Source organism: Geotrypetes seraphini, chromosome 18 (assembly GCF_902459505.1).
Source record: "Geotrypetes seraphini chromosome 18, aGeoSer1.1, whole genome shotgun sequence".
Taxonomy (NCBI): Eukaryota; Metazoa; Chordata; class Amphibia; order Gymnophiona; family Dermophiidae; genus Geotrypetes; species Geotrypetes seraphini.
This window is the reverse complement of record NC_047101.1, coordinates 23,065,092-23,086,842: the sequence shown is the minus strand read 5'-3', so window position 1 is coordinate 23,086,842 and position 21,751 is coordinate 23,065,092. Positions and strand designations below refer to the sequence as shown.

Genomic DNA, 21,751 nt, shown 5'->3' with positions numbered 1-21,751 from the left:
GTTGGTCTGATTTTGTTTTTTTTACTAACAGTAATATCAAGCAAAATAATCTACAGACGACGACCACGGCGACCACCCTTTCTACGAGTACTGTCCGAAGGAATGGGAGTAACATCCTCTGTGAGAGAAAGAGAAAGATTTGTTTTAGAAAACAACCTGATCAAACTTTTTCTTATTTCAGAACCAGAAATGAAGTGACAGTTCTCCAAATCTACTATTTACAGCCAGGTAAACAACAAAGTACAAGTACAAACTGTTTAACTGCAAATGCAGCCAATGGTATTCACCGCATGCCCCATCGATGGACAATCTGGGAGACTACTTTGAATGATGTTAACAGTTAAATAGTTAGTACTTGTGCTTTGTTGTTCATGTTGTACACTGTATTGCATAATAAAAATATGATGCCAAATGTCTTTTTTTTTTTTTTTTTGCTTCTCCCCTACCAGGGACACCTACATTCATCTCTGATCTGGTGGCAACATTAACCAGTACATTTATTTTAAAAATTTATGAGTTGCTTAAATCTAAGTGATGTACAAAACATTTACATCCACAATTTCAAGCACATGTCACACACTTTCAAACGCATATATTAGATTTCCAGTTTTTTTCAAGAGAAAAAAAAAATAATTGCCATGACTTTATGATTCAAGCCTCATAATAATTGACAAATCTTATCATAAGATTGTTTATACCAGCATTGAAGCAATGATCTCTTATTTTTACTGTTCAGCAAAAATTGGTCCTGTCCAGTCTAACACCCTCTTTTATCAAGTGCTTATTTCAGCCAGGGCTTAAAATGAGAGAACGAAGGGCAAATTTACTTTCCCCCTCTTCTACGAAACTGCGATAGCAGTTTCTAGTGCAGAGAGCCACGCTGAATGGCCCATGCTGCTCCCGACGCTCATTGAGTTCCTATGAGCGTCGGGAGTAGTGCTAGCCATTCAGCGCAGCTCCCTGCGCTAGAAACTGCTATCACAGTTTCGTAGAAGAGGGGGTTTGTCATCTGCATATTACAGAAACTTTAAAATATAAATAAAATGTACCTTTGGCGTATCCTGCTTCTTCTTAACTGGCTACAGTTGCATGTTTACTTGCCTGAAATATGGTATGACTCTTGTAGTTTCTGGCATTTATATGTGAAAGTAGTGAAGATTCAGTACTTTTCTGTATATTTGTAAAAAAATTTACATTTGGAAGATATTAAGTGAGGACACTTTCTATATACATTGGTTTGCAAAATGGATACGCCTTTTGAATATGATGGCAAATACTGTGTGCTCGCACACATATTCTCCTCTCTTTTTTTTATGAAAAATTCCACGTTTGGCACAGTCTTTTGGAAAATGCTGTGGGAACTGGATGTTCCAATTCCTACTTTAAATGTCCTAATGCAACATAGGGCTTATGACAATCTGAATTCTCTTTCCTGTATGGTGTGTAGACAATAGTTTCTTATCCTCCCACTTTGGAGTTTTGCATCTCAAATGCACAACCCTGCATTTTAATTTTCTTCTGCATCAGACCTCAGTAAGAAGAAAATGCCATGTATAGCCCCAAGAGAATACATGATAAAGAGTTAAGCTCCTGTAAAATATTTTTTTTATTGCTAATTTATAGCAGCTGGTAAAGTCACATTCAACAAACCCTTACCAATGCGACCAATTTTCATGCCAGACCGAGCCAAAGCCCGGAGGGCAGACTGAGCACCAGGTCCTGGGGTCTTGGTCCTTAAAAAAATAAATAAAAAGTAGTTGATTTAACTACAGTACAGGAAAAGATTTAGGCACAATATCTCTTTAAGCCACTAAATTCACAGCCTAAAAAGTACCAGAAAAAAATTATACAAGAACCTGTTTTCAGGATGTACCTGTAGCTCAGACTGTAGCACAGGAGATTTAATTTAAAGTTTTGGTCTATTGAGACTATTTCCTTCCTGGTGCTGAGCATTAGAGAATGACAAGGGGACAAATTCTTCCTTGTTCCCGCGGGAACTGATTTTCCCATCCTGTCCCAAGAGAGTTCTTTTCCTGTCCTTGCACCATTTCTGCAAGCTCCATCCTCATCTGCACAAGCCTCAAACACTTTACAAACGTAAGTGTTTGAGGCTTGTTTGGTTAAGGCAGAGCTTACAGGAATGGGGCAGGAACAAGGACAGCGACAGAACTTGCAGGGATGGGACAGGGAAATTGAGTTCTTGCAGGGATGGGGACAAATTTGTCCCTGTGTCATTCTCTACTGAGCATTTCCAGCCAAAGAGACCAGTACTGACTGACTGAGCACCAATGAGAACAAGACAAACTCCTTTCTAGCACCCCCAGTGCTAAAAGGTCACTGGGGATTCAAAGAGGAAAAAAGGGCATCAATTTTTTGCAGCAGAACCTCTAGTGAATGCAAGAGAAAACTTTCCTAATCTATATATATAAAATCGGAGGTATGTATGTGTGTATGTATGTGTGTGTGTATGTGCCGCAATCACGCAAAAACGGCTTGACCGATTTGAACGAAACTTGGTATGCAGATCCCTCACTACCTGGGATGATATGTTCTGGGGGTCTCGCGGCCCACCTGCACACGTGGGCGGAGCTACAAACAGAAAATCACATTTCACCCATTCATGTCAATGGAAAAAATGTAAAAAGCTGCCATTCTCACAGTAATTCAAAAACGGCTTGACCGATTTGAACGAAACTTGGTATGCAGATCCCTCACTACCTGGGGTGATATGTTCTGGGGGTCTCGCAGCCCACCTGCACACGTGGGCGGAGCTACAAACAGAAAATCAATTTCACCCATTCATGTCAATGGAAAAAATGTAAAAAGCTGCCATTCTCACAGTAATTCAAAAACGGCTTGACCGATTTGAACGAAACTTGGTATGCAGATCCCTCACTACCTGGGGTGATATGTTCTGGGGGTCTCACGGCCCGCCTGCACACATGGGCGGAGCTACAAACAGAAAATCAGATTTCACCCATTCAAGTCAATGGAAAAAATGTAAAAAGCTGTGGGACCGCTTTGAACGTAAATTGGTATGCAGATCCCTCACTACCTGGGGTGATATGTTCTGGGGGTCTCGCGGCCCACCTGCACACGTGGGCGGAGCTACAAACAGAAAATCAGATTTCACCCATTCAAGTCAATGGAAAAAATGTAAGAAGCTGTGGGACCGATTTGAACGAAACTTGGTATGCAGATCCCTCACTACCTGGGGTGATATGTTCTGGGGGGTCTCGCGGCACACCTGCACACGTGGGAAGGGTGGGTTCACCCAAGAATGTATATGTTCTTGCTCCTGGAGGTGAAACTAAAAATGTTGTTTATAATCAAGTTTTGTGTTAGTTGTATTGTATTCATTTTGTCAAATATTTCACATTATAATTTGATTATTGTACTTTTTATAAAGCTGTAAAAAAATATTTTCATTCACCACTATAAAGTATCTTTATTTGAATCCATTTACAGTGTTATTGCTATAATTAAATACCCGTGCAACGCCGGGGCATCAGCTAGTTCAATACTATGAAGGCCTTAGGTTCTGTTTTTAGGATCCAGGAATGCAGAAAATATTTAGCTGTTTGTCTCTACTAACATCCAGCCCTCTAAAATCCAAAACAAACTATATTAAAATAATATAGTGACGCATCACAGATGCAAAATGGACCATTCCGTTTCCCCACATGAGATCTGTTCACTTCGGATTGAATGCACATGAGTTTGTATATGCAACACTACACTAATTCCAACTCCCACATCCCATGTCCTCTACCTGACCTCTCAACCCCCTGTTTTTAGTAAACCCAAAATATGTAATTTTAATGGCCTCAACCACTTCTGACAGTATGGCCTAATATGATCTATTATTTTTTACTTTGTTTCTTACAAGGTCAGTACTGAAGACAACAACCAGACCCTCTTTCTATGTTAAAATCCAGCCTAACACTGGTTTAGGATTTTAACCATATAGTTCCTCCATGCAGGTCCTTCACTCCTTCTGCATGTTCAAAACAGCTATACCACTCCTCCATACAGGGTATTCCAGTGGCACGGCTACAAGGGACAATGGCAAAAAAACTAGGAGAATTCCTGTTCACATGAGAAAGATATTCTCATATTTCAAAATACTGGCCAATTATCAAATACATCAGGAGAGCACAGTAATAAAACCAAGCTTTTAGATTAATAAATCTATGGTCTTGTCTTTATAATGACCAGGAGAAAAGTGTATCTTACTTGTACAAACCTATAAACTAATCAATTCATACTCTTTTGCCATATTTTCTCAATCAGTCAAAGGCAATATTTATTCTCCTATCTTTAAGAACAAGTACCTACTCTGAGTCACACTCACCGGTTTCCACCTGTTGCACGCAATTTGATATGAAGGGCAGTGATGCCCAGCTCCTTGCACCTCTGGGCAACATCCTGAGCTGCCAACATGGCAGCATAGGGAGAAGACTCATCTCTGTCAGCCTTCACTTTCATACCACCTGTCACACGGCAAATAGTTTCTCTGGAAAAAGCAGAGATAAAATAAATACCAATGTTTTCTAAATAAACACTAGAAAAACATTAGCTTGTGGATATTTGAGCAGTGCTAATCAGCCAGCCTACAGCTTGCTTTAGGAGTTCTCATCAAAATAACCAGTTCAGTAAATATTTAGAAAGAAAAGACAACTATTCAACCCTGTCAAAGTACAGTGGTGCCTCGCATAACGAACGCCTCGCACAGCGAACGCTGCGCACAACGAACTTCATGTCTTGCTTCCTACAACGAACTTCGTTTCACACAACGAAGTCGCCCGAGCTGCATCCTTAACTGCCCTCTCTCCGCCTGGCTCCCTGTGCAGTGGCGCTACATATTTTAAACCCCCCTGCCGCCGCTGCTGCATATTTTTAAGCCTCTGCCGCCACCGCATATTTTTAAACCTCCCCCCGCCGCCACATATTTTTTTAAAAAAGCCACCACTGCTGCAACTTTAATCTCACCCGCTCACTCGTAACTGGTGGTCTAGCAAATTTCCCAGCCAGAAGCGCAGAGATCAAGAGCAAGCCTTCTGTGCTACTGCCTGGGCCTGCGATGATCTCTGAATGGCTGCAGTCAGCTCTCGCGGGACTCACAAGAACTAACTGCAGCCATTCGGAGATCGGCATGGGCCCACACAGGCGTGCAGAGGAATTGCTCCTGATCTCTGCGCTTCTGGCCTGTACGCCACTGGCTGGGAAAGATGGGAGGAATTAAAAAAGGTACCGAGGGGGGATGATTAAAAAGGTACTGGGGAGTATGTGGGGGGTGATTATAATACACAGCAAGGATCAACAAAACCCCTGTCTCCCCTCCCCTTCACATATATCCCCTCTACTATCAAGAAAATTGAATAAGCCAAATTATTATAGAATGCTACACAGAAATATCATGCTAACAGAATACCACAGTCACACATAGCAGGAATAGGGTTAGGGTAGTGCAACTAGGGCAACTGTCCCCCCTGGTCAAAGAGAGCCGTAAGCCTCTGCCTGGACTTTGCAGTCCCCAGTTGTGTCTAACACCAGCTCTAACAAGATAAATTTATCTTTTTTTATGTCATCTTAGCATATTTTATGCTACAGAACGAATTATTTTTTTTAACATGTATTGTTATGGGAAAACGCGTTTCACATAACGAACTTTTCGCATAACAAACTTGCTCCTGGAACCAATTAAGTTCGTTGTGTGAGGCACCACTGTAGATGAAGGCATCTGGGGCAACATAATATCTTCTATATAAGAAAACAGACACAATACAAACTACAGAACGGTTTTTATCTAGACCTATATAAAAGGAGTTACCAAGCACCATACAGGCTACTTACTTGCCAGAGAGATCAGTGACATGGACAAATGTGTCATTGAAGGATGCAAAGATGTGGCAGACTCCAAATACATTTTCACCTTCAGCAACTTGAGGTCCCAGACTGATGACCTGTTCTTCCTTCTTCTCCTTGCCTTTACGAGGCGCCATTTCTACAAAAACAAAACAAATAGTAGGAATGCTATATTTAGATTATGAAGTTGGCAGCTAATAAAAGTCAAGACAAATTTTAATAACAAATAGGAGAATAAACAAAACTAATAGTATTTACACTGTTACCACCCCTGCAATTATTCTACCTCCTATCTAGCACCCCAGCATAAAAAATGATAAAAGATCAGCCAAAGGAATATAAAAAATGACAGTGCAGTCATAACAAAAGATACAAACATAACATGAGAAAAGAAACAATATCAAAGAAAACATGAAACAGCCCATATTATATTTTGAACACCAGCCCCCTCCCCCGCGTTAGGCGCTTTTTTTTTTTATTGCCGGCTGCAGCGATAAAAGCTCCAATGCTCATAGGAATTCTATGAGCATCAAGAGCTTTTACCGCTGCAGTTGGTGATAAAAAAGCCTAACACAGCTTCAAAAAGGGGGGGGGGGAAATAGTAGTCATATTTAATTGGCTGTTCTTCAAAAACATTGGATCAGAGCAGCATACAATGTAAAATACAAAGCAACATAAAAATAAAATGGCAGAGTGTTTGACAATAAACTAATACAACTAGACAAGTGAAACACTATGGAAAAACAATATGGGATACAAACCGTAAGAGGCCCTTTTACAAAGCCATGGCAGCAACGCTGCCGTGGCTTTGTATAAGGGGCCCTAAGTGCATACTCCCATTCCAGCCTTTTACCACCACCCAGAGTTAGCTGGAAAAAAGGTTAAACTTCTACAGGAAGAGGTAAAAAAAAAATTCTAAGTCTTAAGGCCAGGTTTAAACTTGCAAGCTATCGTCCAATTGCTAATATTCTGATTTTAACCAAGCGGAGTTTTTTTAGATAAAGATTTAGTACTTCTAAGATCATGGGAAGATGACTTTGGTGTTTCCATTCCTGATAATGCTTGGATTCTTATGCAAAGTATGTTTTTCCTTTTACACAGAGCACAACAGACCCCTCTTAAATCTCACAGAATTAATCCCTCCTTTCCTAAAACTTGTTGGACCTGTAACGTCGAGATCACCTACTTTTTCACTGTCCTTCCATACAACCTTCTGGAACTCTATATGGGATACTATATGTTCCTTATTTCACATTAATGTATCGTTATCATATCAGATGCTACTGATGAAATCTTCTGCATTTACCGTACATTTGACTTATCGCTGGATGATGCTTTGTTATTTGATATCTTACATACTCTAGCTTTTAAAATTCTCCTCAGTTCTTGGAAAGACTTATCTAAGGCTTCTCATTCACAATGGTGGAATCTGGCCTGTCTAACATACAGATTTGAACAGGGCTGTAGAGTCGGAGTTGAGGAGTCGGAGGAAATTTCGCGGAGTCGGAGTCAGAAGTACAAAAAACTGAGGAGTCGGAGTCGGAACATTTATCTACCGACTCCATTTTTGAACTTGGCATACCAATCACAAGCGATTCTTTCAGCTATAGCACCCACTATATACACAGCACAAATGTTGCGAGCAGCTTCTGCGGCCTTAGAACCTTGATTAATAGGGGAGGGTCATTGGGGTGGGCAGACTAGATGGGCTGCGGCCCTTATCTGCCGTCTTTTTCTATGTTTCTAAAAGCAAAAAGAAGGTGGTGTCGAAAATGCTCATTTCTCTCAACTTGACATTTCATTTTAACGATCTGAAAATTAACCAGTGCTGTGGAGTCAGAGTCGAGGAGTCGGAGGAAATTTCGGGTACCTGGAGTCGGAGTCTGAAGTACAAAAAACTGAGGAGTTGGAGTTGGAACATTTATCTACCGACTCCACAGCCCTGGATTTGAAGCATTATCTAGCCAAAAAGTCCAATAGGTTTCATCAGTTTCAGCAAAAATGGAACTCTCTTAAGTTATATTTGCAAAGATCCAACTCTTAATTTTTCCCTTTTATTTTTTATTTCTTTATTCTTCTTTTATGTTGCATTACTTTGATTCATGCTGCCTGTTGGTTATAGATTTGCTGAATTTAGCGTGCGTTATACTGATGTTGTACCGTTTTTATTAACGATGTTATCTTTCTGACATCTTCTTCATTGTTGTGCTTTTAGATGTATACTACTTAGGTATAACTTGCGATATTCAGTTTATGTTTTTATGTATTTTTCTATGCAAAATATTTTAATAAACAAATCTTGACAAAAAAAAAGATTTGGTACTTCTTACATTTCAACATGGTTTTTGGTCAAACTATAGTGCAGAGACTTTGCTTCTCTCCCTTATATTCAAAATTCATAATTTACTTAGTGAAAAGTGTTTCACAGTTCTCCAATTTACCTGTCCATGGTGTTTGATGTAATTTATCAAGATAACACATCTTCTCTCATTGCTGGGTTTGAATGGTAATATTTTAAAATTGGTTTCAAGTTTTCTTATTCAAAGTTCTTATATAGTGAAGTTTGGTGGACAAACATCTCCTTCTTAGGAGTCTGGCTGTGAAGTACCCCAAAAATCTCCACTGACCCCAATATTGTTTAACGTTTATATGACTACTTTGAGTGTTTTTATCTTTACTTCCAGGTGAAGCTCTTTATGTACACTAATAACATCTTTACTTTACAGGAGGTAAGCCCAGATCTGGGCAATTTTTCTTCAAATATCTGTTCCTGCATTTCCAAATTATTTCACTGGTCATTGTTATTCTAGATGACACTGAATCCTACCAAGACACATTTACTGGGGGGGGGTTTGGACAAGAAGTTCCAGGTCTACTAAGATCTCTCTGCATACTGGTGAAACTTTATAAATAGAAAAATCTTCTAGTATTAGGTATTATCCTGGATTCTACTCTTACCTTTCATGAGCAGACAACTTATTTAGAAAATGCTTTCTGAATTTTAGGTTCTCTGAAATCCGTGCGCTTTATTTTATAATCAATATTTCTCAGTTTTAGTTCAGTTATCCTGGCATACCTGTAATTGGATTACTGCAATTCAGTCTATGGTGGCTTAAGTAAAGATAATATGAAGAGATTGTAATTAATATAGAACACAGCAACTTGCTTAATGTTCAATAGGACAAAATATGAGCAGTCACACCTCTTTTTTTAGGACTCTTTACTGGCTGTCATTACAAAAAAAAAAAAAAAAAGAGTTAGGTTTAAATGTGCTTGCATTGGTTTTTAAAATCTTTTATGGCCAGTTATTAAACTCAATTGTTCCATTACCACCACACTTTATACTTTACCCTTTCCTTCTTTTAAAGTATTTACGCAAAAGTCTTTGGCCCCCTTTTACTAAGGTGCACTAGCCGTTTTAGCTCACGCTAATGTGTCCAAAGTGCACCTTAGTAAAAAAGGGAGGTTTGTTTCTCATTCTCTCTTTTCTTTTTGTGTCTATTTGGAATAAGCTTCCTCTCAAGAATGTGCATGTCATCAAATCTTTCAAAATAATTGAATACTTTGCTATTCAATATCCTTTAGAATATTATTTTATTGTCTATTAAAATTTGTTAGATTTTTTTATTCCAATTTTTGTAAACCATGTTGAACCCTACTTTTTTATGGATGATACATACAGTATATAAGACAAAATATTTGATTAAATGGTTCAGTTCTGCTAGCAAGGAGTTGCACTAAGATGGAGCAAGATATATGAAAGAAGCCCTACAGGTAACCTCCAGCAGAATAACTTAAGGGATGATAAACACCTGTAGAATCCATCCAGTCTGCCCAACAAGGCAGCCAGAGTTCCACCAGCCATACTGTGCAGGTTAGACATCTTCATGATTGAACACTGGCACCACAACCAGGACAGTTGAAAATTTGTAACCATACGTTATGGACAGTTACAGCTGAACAATCTACAACCCCATCAGACAATATAAATGTATATCCATCAGTAAATGTTAAAAAACTAAGACAATCAAATACAAGCAGCATTACAGCCTATGTAAGAGCTGCTTTGTTTTATTTTCTCTCTTAAATCACTTGAGCATCTGAACAGAATGGCAAAAATTGAGACTAAGAAACCATAACAAATGGCCTGGACACCATATTTCACTAGCAGGTAGCGCATACATTAGTAGAAATATTGCCAAGTACCTATTTTGCTAAATTATAACCGCTTAGCTCCCTACATCAACTGTCTTCACTCGGAGGCTTCAAGTGCCAGCAAGTGGTCAGGTTTCCAGAATACCATCAAGAAATATGCATGACAGAGAATCAGAAGCAGTAGATATACAAATCTCTCTCACGTATTCCTTAGGACTATCCTGAAAACCTGGCCATTGGTAACAGAGAACAAGAGCCTAGACGTTAAACTCGGTTTCTCAAAAAGTAAATAAGCTGCAATTATTCGGCTATTTCTTGCCGTAACAAAGACTTCTCAGGATGCTACCAAGAAAGAAATGCATCCTGTCGCGATATTTATGACTTATAAAGAAACCTCAATTGGTATTTACTGCAAAGTAAAGCATGAAACAGGAACAGCAAACATTTCCTTATGCTTCAGACCCGGCTCTCTTTATTCTCACCCCGTAGACTAAAAGCCAGCATTTAGTTAATAGCACGCAGTAATTCCAACTTTGTCATCGTGCAGTTTAGTTTCTGTGAACGTAAACCTTAAACGCCGGAAACTCTCAGCTGCACCAGGCCTCCCTCCCTTCCGGCCCAGCTCCTAGTCAAGCTCCTTCCATTCGGCATCCTCGCCAACAGACCGCGTCAATACTACCCAATATAGGAAATTAAAAGCTTCCCCTTTCACCAAAAGGACTGAGCTACGGTCTTCAGCCCCTCCAGCCTACGGATTCATTCCGATCAACAACCCAGGACTGCACTCACTTCTCTCCGCTCGTGGAACCGCCACAGGAAAGGGAAAGGAAGGGGCTTCAGCTGCGGGAGCAAAGGTCACCAACTCACCCCGGAAGTAGTACTTTTTGTGCCGCGTGGGGGATTAACTTTATTCTTGCATCTATTAACTGCGCGATTTAAGTCTCTATTATGTATGCTTTAGTACATGAACGAGAAAATATCATGGTCTTTTAAAAATAAATATATCGGTTTTAGATCGGATGCCCCTCACTGACATGGCGTCCGGCGTCTTTCTTTATGTTTGGCTAAATACAATGTTAACCCCCCGCGTTAAATAGAAACTGATCGTCGGGATCCGAACGGCTGTAGAAACGAGAATAGTGAAAGCAAACATATTTCTGAGCCACAAGACCCTTTTCCTAATAGAGTCTGTTGCCTCTGTTGCCTGCCTAATTGGCTGACTATAATTTATCATGGGTTTGCGTTTGTCTGAAGGGATCTTCGTTTTCCAGTTGTTGCTATAGTTTGTTTTTGCCTTGTTTTTAGTGGTTTATTTTAAGGACAACAAAACCGTGATGAATTGCATGGGGGAAAAATTACAACCATTGAGTTTATTTTGGTGGATAAATGATAAGGGGCTCCTTTTACGAAGCCGTGTTAGCGGTTTAACGCGCATACTAGCGTGCGCTAATTTGCCGGCTGGGCTAGCCGCTACCACCTCCTCTTGAGCAGGCGGTAGTTTTTCAGCTAGTGTGAGGGTTAGCGCGCTAAAAAGGTGCAAGCGCTAAAGCCGCTAACGTGGCTTCGTAAAAGGAGCCCAAGGTTTTGATTTTCAATTGTATTGCTCTATGGCAGCGCTTCTCAAGCACATTAGACTAATCTGGCTTTCTGGATATCCACATTGAATATACATGAGAGCGATTTGCATGTACCGCCTCTTCAGTATACGATTTTCATCAAGGAATTTATAAATTTAAGTCACTTTAATCCAGAAGTGAAGGTATCTACATTTTTCTCAAAATTTGGAGGAGGGATTGATGATTGGTAGTAAAAAGCCCCTTAGTTACTACTAAGTGGATTTAATAAAATAATATCTTAAGGGTAGCCCTGGGAGACCCTTGAAACAGCACTCCTGTAGTGCGAAACATGTCGGGTCTGACTCCCAAGGTGGCTGAGATAAGTAAATATTTATACTTTTATAAGGTTTAGTATTTGCACTAAAAAGTTTCTGTTTGAAGACAATTAACAATATTTGAGACACAAGGTTTAAAAAAATTGATTAAAAAACGGACAGCCAATGATGAGGCACCACACAGCCTTCCCGCAGTAACAAAACTATTACAGCGGTGGAGTGGTGGGGCTAAGGCGTCCAAAAAATCAAAATAGTGAATAGAACGTTTTGATCCAGGTGATATTTTTGGTCATTATTATACTAAGCACCTTGGTGTTGTATGTAATATTGACCACATCAATATGTTCATCATATTATTATATTTGATGCATCATCATTGTTCTACAAGTGTTGTATTTATTGTTGTTTGCATCAATAAAAATTGTTTGAACTTAAAATATGCAATGTCACCTCAGTAACAACTATAGAAAAATAGACAAATATACCCCCTCCCCTTTTACTAAACCTCGATAGCAGTTTTTAGCGCAGAGAGTTGCACTGAATGCCCCTCGCAGCTCCTGATGCTCATAGGCTCCCTGCGCTAAAAACCACTATCATAATTTAGTAAAAGGGGGCTATTGTGCAAAATATAGACAGCAGATATAAATTCTCAAGACACATTTTGATCACTAAATTGAAAATAAAATAATTTTTCCTACCGTTTTGTCTGATTTTGAGTCTCTGATTGCATTTCCTTCTTCTGCCTGTAAATCCAATATTTCTTTCTGCTCTCTCCCCCTGCCCCTTTCTTTCTCCCTCCCCCTGCCTGCCTGTCTTTCTCTCCCCCTGCCCCCCAAGCCATCGTGCTGATTTCTCCACTTCCCCCGATTCTTTCTCTCTCCCCCTGCCCCCCCCCCCAAGCTACCATGGCGATTTCTCCGTTTCCCCGAGCCAGGCCTGACGCGTTCAAACGCCAGACCTACAAGCCTTCACCTCCAACGTCAATTCTAACGTTGGAGAGGTAGTTCCAGGCCCGCCGGGCAATTGGATGGCCCAGAACTTCCTCTGTCAGAATTGAAATCGGAGGTAAAGGCTTGTGGGTCCGGCACTTGTACGTGCCTGGCCTGGCTCAGGGACGCAGGAAGAACAAGATTGCAAAGGCAATGCGATCGACTCGTGTTGCCTTTGCGATCTACTGGTTGATCGCGATCAAGCATTTGGGCACCCCTGGTATACAGTATGTTGGACTAGGTTGAAAGCAGCTGAGAGGTCTAGGAATCCCAGCAACACATCTTCTCCATTAGTCTGTTTAGGATGGAGTCCTGCACTGCAACTCAAACAGTCTCCTTGCTTAGGGGAAGATTCTCAAAACTAAAATGTTTTTAAAGTGCTTGCTAAACCAGTCCCAGCCAGTTTATCTTGCATGTATTTAGCAGCAGATTATCAAAATGGCTTACCGTGGTTTTTTCGGAGCTTTCTAGCAGTGTCAGATATTAAAATGAGCAATTCTCTATAATTGCCAAGTGATTACATAATGTCGTTGTACCATATTTGTGGCCAAAATTTGCCAAAACGTCTAAACTTTCGTAGCCTTACTTTCTGATCAGTGCTTGAGCACTGATTGGCTCAGGCACTGACAGGGAAGTAAGGTTTGACAGTTCAGCCCCCTCTCCCCCTAATTAAAAACCAAATCAAAGATTGTCAGGAGATATACCCACTCTCCCCCACCACACTCGCACAATCTCTGGACACCCACACCCCTGGCAGCGGGAGAGATGCCCACTCTCTATGCCACACTCGCAAAATCCCCCAACTTACCCTGAACGGCTGGCAGGCCCTTCTTACAAAATGGCGGGCCTTCTCCTTCATGGTGCATCCTGGGATGCACCAGGGATGAGCCTAAGGCTCTGATTGGCCCAGGTTGCTTAAGGCTCCTCCTGTGGGTAGGGCCTTAGGCATCTGGGCCAATCAGAGCCTCTCAGGATGCACCAGGAAGGGGATGGCCTGTCATTTTGTAAGAGACGGGTTTGCCGGCTGGAGCAGGGTAGGTGTCCCTCTGGCCCAGGGATCTCAAAGTCCCTCCTTGAGGACCACAATCCAGTTGGGTTTTAAGGATTTCCCCAATGAATATGCATTGAAAAGTGTAGTTACTTACCTGTAACATAGGTTCTCCGTGGACAGCAGGATAGTCAGCCACATATGGGTGTTGTCCCAACAGCTCCCAATTTGCGGATAAGCTCTCCAATAGCTCAGAGAGATTTTTTTTTTTTTCTCTGAGCACGTGCAGTGCCCGGGCCCCACTGGGCATGTCCAAGCCCACCCATTTCCCCCTGCTTCCCTCTAATCCCCAGGATGTTCCTAGCTGTGGCCGGGTCGGCCGTATGGGGAGGCGGGTGGGTTGTGTGGCTGACTATCCTGCTGTCCACGGAGAACCTACGTTACAGGTAAGTAACTACACTTTCTCCTAGGACAAGCAGGATGAGTCAGCCACATATGGGTGACTCCCTAGCCGAGGGATGTACCGACTGGACCTGCGCCTTAGCGCTTTGTGCATCCCTCGCCTGGCTGTGGAGGCCGAGCCGGGCAGGGTAATCAGGCAAAGCAGGTGAAGTTGTGGAAACAAGGTTTTAGATAAAGTGCTGTGTTAACTGAGCAATAATACTCACAGAACAGTGAACTGGTCAATGACAATCAATGAGCAGTGAGAAACCAACTGGTCAACATGACCATTCATACTTGCATGTGAGAATTCATACTTGCCTATTCCACATTCAGTCTAGACAGGAGTGCTGGAAGACCTACTTAACTCACAGAACAGCGAAACTGGTCAATGACAATCAATGAACAGTGAGAAAACCAACTGGTCAACAGTGACAATTCGTAACTGGTCAACAGTGACAATTCGTACTTGCATATGAGAATTCATACTTGCCTATTCCACATCCAGACTAGGCAGGATTGCTGGAAGACCTACTTAACTCACAGAACAGTTAAACTGGTCAATGACAATCAATGATCAGTGAGAAACCAACTGGTCAACAGTGACAATTCGTACTTGCATGTGAGAATTCATACTTGCCTATTCCACATTCAGTCTAGGCAGGAGTGCTGGAAGACCTACTTAATCAATATCTATAACACCCTACTTGATCAGTGTTTGTCAAGGCTGTGCTAGTGGTTGCTGTCCCTCCCGGGAGGGAAGAGCCACTTCCAAGACTGCTCGGTCGAATGCATTTGGAGCGTGGAATGCTATGTCGAGGCAGTAGTGCTTGGTGAAGGTGTGCATGGAGGACCAAGTGGCTGCATCGCAGATGTCCCCTATTGGTGTGTGGTGCAGATGAGCCGTTGTGGTGGCTATGGTTCTGCGCTGGTGGGCGTTGGCTCTCACCTGCGGTTGATGCTGCGCTTTTCTATAGGTGAAGGGGTGCACTCTTATATCCAACGCGAGCGCCTGCATTTGGTGGCCGGAAGTCCTGGTCTGTTTTGGTCGTAGGAGACGAACAATTGAGGCTTGTCTAATCTGCTGCATAGTCAGGGCCCGCACACAGTCCAGGAGGTGTTGCTGAGGTGGCATTGTGCCTCCCTGTGGGGAGATGTAGAGTGCCGGGAGGCACACTGAAGCCACCTTCGGCAAGAATCGGGGGTGGGTTCTGGGTACCACCCTGTTCTCATGGGGGAGTGTGTCGGCCGACAAGATGGTCAGGGTTTTCCTGGCCAGGAATATGGGATCTGCCTCCCCCAAAGGTTTGAAGGGGTCGAGGTGAGCTGATGCGGCACCAAGTTGAGGTCCCATCCGGGCGGTGGTGGTCTGACCGGTGGGTGCAGATTGGACAGTCCCTTCATGAAATTTTGTGATTACTGGATGCCTCGACACTGGTTTGTTGTCTAGGCCAGCGTGGTATGCCGCGATTGCACTTAGGTGGACCTTGATGGAAGTGGGTTTTAGGTCCCCCTGAGATAAGCTCAGTATGTACTGCAGGATGTCCGGTATGGGGCAGTTGTAGGGGTCTCGCTGCGTGTCTGTGCACTGGTAGCGGAACCTTCTCCCTTTCAACCCATAGCGTTTTCTGGTTGAAGGTCTTCTGGCTGCCATAAGAGTGTGCTCCACGTCTTGTGGTAGGTTCATCGTCTCATCATCCATGCGGTCAGGGCTAAGGAACGCAGGTCGTGGTGGAGGGTAAGGTTCCCGCGTTGTGTAATGAGAACTGCACTGATCGGGAGCGGGGAGAGGTGGGTGAACCGCTATCCCTTGCCGGAACGGGAACCATGGTTGCAGGAGCCCGAACAGGGCAATCATGATCACCGTTGCTCTGTCCTGAAGAATCTTCTGCAGGACTTAAGAGTGTTCCAACTCACAGACAGACCGTCGGGGCTGAGATGGCGATGGGTTGATCTCTTTGCGCAGAAGGTCGAGTATTTTGAGTTCGGTTCGGTTGCAAACAGGTCGATGCTCGGTGTGCCCCAGGTGCTGAAGATCTTCTTCATCGCCGCTGGGTTGAGACACCACTCATCGGGATCCAGCTGGTGGCTGAGTCTTTCTGCCAGGTCGTTCTGCTCCCACGGGAGGTAAGTTGCCTGGATGGGGCACTGAATGGAGTTGGAGAACTCCCACATGTGGCAAACTTCTTTGCAGAGCGAGGTTGACCCTGTTTGTTGATATAGTGCAAGGCCACCTGGTTTTCTGTTTGGGTGAGTACTGCCCTGCCTGTTTGAAGGTTTCGAGGGCATTCCCTATGGCCCTGAGCTCCAATAGGTGGGTGGTCAGAGGTTGGGTACACTGATCCCAGTTACGTCTGAGGTGCCCTTTCAGGGATCTCATGAGTAGTCTGGTGTGCTGCACAACAAAGACCGGAGCGTGCTGACGATGAGCTGCTGGCAGGGATGCACTGGGCCAGGGATGTCATGGCGTTGATCTGGTAGTCCCGTAGGACGGCCTTGGTCTGCGTGGTGTCGATGACTGCCCAGATGAACGATATCCCCTGGGTGGGTATCAGGTATGATTTCATGTAGTTGATGAGGAACCCCAGTTCTTGGAGGAGGGTTATGGTGGTTGACGGGGCTGCCAGCTGTCGAGATAAGATAGGACACGCACCCCTTTAAGGCGAGGATGTGCCAATACCACGCACTTTGTGAACGCTCTTGGAGCCGTTGAGAGTCCAAGGGGCAGGACCTTGTACTGGAGGCATCTGTCTTGGCTATAGAAGCGACGATGCCTCCTGTGGGCTGGGTGCATGGGATACTAGCCAATCCTCGGGCTGTAACAGGGCCAAGACTGTACCCAGAGAGTGCATCTGGACCTTGTGTATGCACCTGTTGAGCTTGCAGAGATCCAGGAATGAGCGTTGTCCTTGTCCATGGTGACGCGGGGGTTCCTGGAGTAGAAACCCTTTGGTGATCTCCTCTGTTCGTCACCGCCTCTATTGATTCTGCCGAAGCAGGTCCTCTCCTTGCTGCAGGAAAATTGGGTTGTCAGATGGAGGGTGCCCCGCCCACTCAGGGGGGAAGGGGCGGGAGTGGAGACGAATTCGGAATCCCTGCTTGATGATGCTGAGGGCCCACTGGTTGGTGATCCTGGGCCAAGCCTTCGCAGACAATCTGATCCTGCTGGGCCGGAGGGTGGTCAAGGTTCTGTTTTTGCCTTGGGGAGAGGGCTGCCCTTGGATGCCCCTGCCCCTCGAGCGGTGTTTTTTTGCGTAGCAGTTATGTTACTGTTGCAAGCGCTGGGGCACAGACTGCTGCCAGTGTGGACTGGCTCAGTAGTGAGCTGGAGTCCCTATTTTATTTTATTTATTTATTTCCTCTCACTGGCCTCCTGATAAAGCCGCATCTGGAACTGGAGTGCAGCAATTTGTGCACTCAGCATTGCGCCCTCGAAGGTCTTTTTCCCCGTGGAAACCAGGGTTTTTCAGGTCCTTCCCTGACGGGGGTTGGAGGGGGGTGTCGTGCTGCCCTGTTTCTCTTAAGCTACCACAATGTCCATGTATGGCTGCTGCGGGTTGTCGAATCCCTGGGCTGGAAAGATCTAGTACTTCAATCCCAGTCTCCTTGATGTTGGTTGCCCTGAGGAGGGAGTCAGCCAAATCTTGTCTCTGCAGTCCAGGAGGTTCTTGTGGACTGGAATCGCCACTACCTGCGTGAAGTACTGGTACTGGTAGTTCAGGCCTTGTAGTACTCTGTCTTGGGTACTTGTTGTCCACCCACGTGGATCTTGAGAAAGGCTGTGAGTTTCTGGAGGGACTTGGGGTGAGTCCTCATTTGTGGGTTTTCTTTTTTTAGTGAATTATTTATTTATTTTTGTGGGTGGTGACTCGGGGCGTGGCTGGAGGCTGGTGTGTAGCTTGTTCCTCCGTTGCTTGGGTGCATGGCATGCCGCTAGTCCGCGCCTTGTTGTTGTGCGTGGCTCCCTCTAAAGGGGGGCATTGTGGGGAGTGTAGCCCGCTGAGAGAGGAGTGGGTCAGCAGGAGGATTAACTGTGGCTGCTGGTCCCACCCCTGGTGGTTCGCAGGTTCATGTGCTGTTCCATTTGACTGGTTGGGTGGCTCCATGTACCCCACCGCCCTTCTCTGTCCTTCTTGAGAGGGGGGGAGAGCCTGCAGAGAGGGGGCAGGATGCACCCCTTCATCTGTGCCAGTGCTCCTGGCTGCGTTTCCCACTGTGCCTGGAGGCAGAGAAAGAGGAGTGATAATGCCTCTTGAGTGGGCTTCTCCTGCTGTACTGCCTATTGTATATTAAACTGTACAACGCTGCATATGCCTTTCAGTGCTATAGAAATCATGAATAGTATCATAGTCCCTCATGCTAGCTGGAAAAGCACTCTGCCTAGGTTTTATGAAGAGCAAACAGCTTTTTAGACTGAGGAGTTTCAAACCCCCACCTTTGGAGAGGCATGGTCTGACCTGCCGCATCTCTGATCATATCAGCACCCTGCTGAGAAAGGCAGACTCCTGGTTCCCAACATGAGAGGGGGAGGGGGAGATGAGTAGAAAAGTTGTAATGGAGAGCTGTAGAAAATCCTACCGATGGGAACGGGCGGAAACTAAAGACTGGGGATTAGAGGGAAGCTGGGGGAAATGGGTAGGGCTCGGGCCTGCCCAGTGGGGCCCGGGCACTGCACGTGCTCAGAGAAAAAAAAAAAAAATCTCTCTGAGCTATTGGAGAGCTTATCCGCAAATTGGGAGCTGTTGGGACAACACCCATATGTGGCTGACTCATCCTGCTTGTCCTAGGAGAAGCAGTGCATGCACATAGATCTCATGTATATTCATTGTGGAAATCCTGAAAACCCGACTGGACTGCGGCCCTCAAGGAGGGACTTTGAGACACCTGCTTTGGCCAAACTTCCCGAATAAGGTAGCAAGGGGCAGGGAGTCATCAGGGGCATGGGGGGGAAAGTTGGGTAACAATGGGAGTGGACAACCCTCACGCTGCCAGGGAGGATGTTGGTTTGTCTACTATTTTGGATATCTACTGCTGGTTTGCTACCATTCTGTAGTTGGAGAGGTTTTGTAGATCTTTTTCTTTGGAATGGGTTTGATGACAAGTTTCCATTTAAGTGGAGCTTGTCTGGACTGTAATGAATCATTGATGAGGTCCGTTACGTAGGAGAGTCCTGGGCCTTTGAGCTCTCTCATCAGTTAGATCAGACAGGTATTGAGGGATGGTGGGCCTGGTTTCACTCTTCTCAGTAGTTTCTGTACATGGATTTCTGTGACAGGTTTGAACTCTTCCATTTTGTCTTGATTCCCCCTTGTTTGTCTATCGTCATGTTGTCATTTAATCTCTTGTTTTTCTGTAGATTTCTTATTTTCTTGCTGAAAAAGTTGCTGGTCTCTTTGGGTTTTTTCCCCTCCTCATTTTTGTCCGATTTCCTTAATTTTCTGTTATGATATAGTAAGGTCTCAGGTTTTATTGGCCTTACTGAGACAATATCCAAACTTTTTAATATAGTTTTAGTTTGTCATAACATCCGACAGGGCTTTAGACATTTTGCAGTAACTGATTATGTGTTGAGATACCTGTTGATCTTATAAATCCTAATCTCTTAAAACAGCAAAATCAACAAGCTCTCAGAGAAAAGGGCAAAGTGGCTGAGGGCACATGGGATGTGTGTTTGTGTCTGAGACAGGGCAGAGTGGCTGATGTCATGTGGTGTGTGAGTGCTTGTCAGTGAAGGGCGGAATGGCTGACACTAAGTGGGACTGCCAGAGAGAGAACAGCAGAGTGGTTGAGAGCATGTGGAACTTGTCAAAGAGAGAAGAGTGGTTGAGGGTAGATGGGATGTGTCAGAAAGAAGAGCAGAGGGCACATGGGGTGTGTGTGTCAGAGAGAAAGGCAAGAGGGTTCCTCCCCCCACACTGATCAGGCTACTCTGCAGAAATAGCACGTATGTAATTTGTGGTGAGCATCACCCAATAAAAAAATCACTCCCAATATGGTATTTATTACCGTGTTGTTGGAGCTTTGAGCATCGAGGCCTGAAGGGCTCAACCACATCCACCACCTGCTAGACCAGGGGTCCCCAAAGTCCCTCCTTGAGGGCCGAATCCAGTCTGGTTTTCTGGATTCCCCCAATGAATATGCATGAGATCTATGTGCATGCACTGCTTTCAATGCATATTCATTGGGGAAATCCTGAAAACCCGACTAGATTCGGCCCTCAAGGAGGGATCCCTGTGCTAGCCATACTGACTATTAGGGGCTGTAAGAATCAGAATTCTCAAGTCTTTGTCTGCCGGTAGGCATGCACAATCTATCAGTTTCTGCTAAGGAACAAGCTTTTAATAAACTTTGGCTTCTTTTGTCTTAAGCAAAAGGAAATGTGCTAGGTTGTATATGATTTTAACGTGAAGCCTTGAAGAGAAAGCAGAATCTGAGCTCAAAGTGGTTCAGGTCCAAGCTAGCGCTGTTAGGTGATGATAACCTGTCCATAGTTGCCTTATTCATGGAGAACCTCATTTTATGTACAGAACTCAAATTTATGTTATACTTAGCAAAAGCTAATCCAGTCAATATGTAGCTATTGCTGTCATTTTAAACATGAACTATGAAATAGCTGAAAAAAAAGCCTGGCTATTGAATGCCAGGCCATATCAGGGCACTGGTCCCAAATATCCAGGACAAGGTACAGCAAATATTCCTTGCTGTATACATCTAACTGGGCAAAGTTAGGACTGCTATTTATAAGATCCATCTTGTCCTGTTAGGCATACTGGCACTAGCACTGTATCACCAGTGACCACAATGACAACCTACACAGTGCTATGGGTGTCAAAGCCAGTAAAGTGCTGATAAATATCTAATCTCTAAGTAGTTAAAGGATAACATTTGAAGACATTTCCCAGCTTTGGATGGTTTCTGATTAAATGTTTTGGCCAGTGGCAGAATTTGTACATTTTGCAATTTTACCAAGAGTATTCACACACAATTTTTCCCTTGGATGTTTTCAAGTTGGCCCTGAAGTACCCCCTAATCATGATTTGGGATATTTACACTAAGTATACATGAGATTTATGTGCCAGTCTTATGTTTATTGTATAAACCTATGCAGCTAGAGAATATTATAAGACCAGCTTTAGAAGAGTTGGATTCTCTGAGCTCAGACACCATGGTAAAAAAAAAAAATATATATATATATATATATATACACCTTAGTGGGAATGATTTTTTTTTTTTTAATAGGCGATTCTTAGCACAATAGCATGCAATTTTATACATGCTATATATGTGTAGAAAATCACCAGTAAAGGGGGAGAGGAACTGTCTGGCACTTGCTCAGAAGCAACAAGAAAGTATAACCCTATGGACACTACAATTGCCAATAAGTACCAATATCAGCACACAAAAAAGTATAGACTGTAG

General features: G+C 43.7%; 1 protein-coding gene across 1 annotated transcript; it reads right to left on the bottom strand.

Annotated features, from left to right (window-relative positions):
* Nucleotides 1-10,961, bottom strand: RPS14 (ribosomal protein S14). The gene is made up of 5 exons (XM_033926936.1): nt 10,813-10,961; nt 5,857-6,007; nt 4,355-4,516; nt 1,657-1,733; nt 1-118 (listed from the first exon to the last, which is right to left on the bottom strand). The coding sequence occupies exons 2-5, from the start codon at nt 6,003-6,005 to the stop codon at nt 51-53; spliced, it is 456 nt and encodes a 151-aa protein (XP_033782827.1). The 5' UTR covers nt 6,006-6,007; nt 10,813-10,961; the 3' UTR covers nt 1-50.
* Nucleotides 10,962-21,751: the final 10,790 nt, after the last annotated feature.

Excerpts from the sequence above, each read along its gene's own strand:
- RPS14 (XM_033926936.1), bottom strand. The coding sequence starts at position 6,005 with ATGGCGCCTCGTAAAGGCAAGGAGAAGAAGGAAGAACAGGTCATCAGT. Across the intron at positions 4,517-5,856 it reads GTCACTGATCTCTCTGGCAA|AGAAACTATTTGCCGTGTGA; the intron begins GTAAGTAGCCTG and ends TGCTTTTTCCAG. Across the intron at positions 1,734-4,354 it reads CGTGCAACAGGTGGAAACCG|GACCAAGACCCCAGGACCTG; the intron begins GTGAGTGTGACT and ends TATTTTTTTAAG.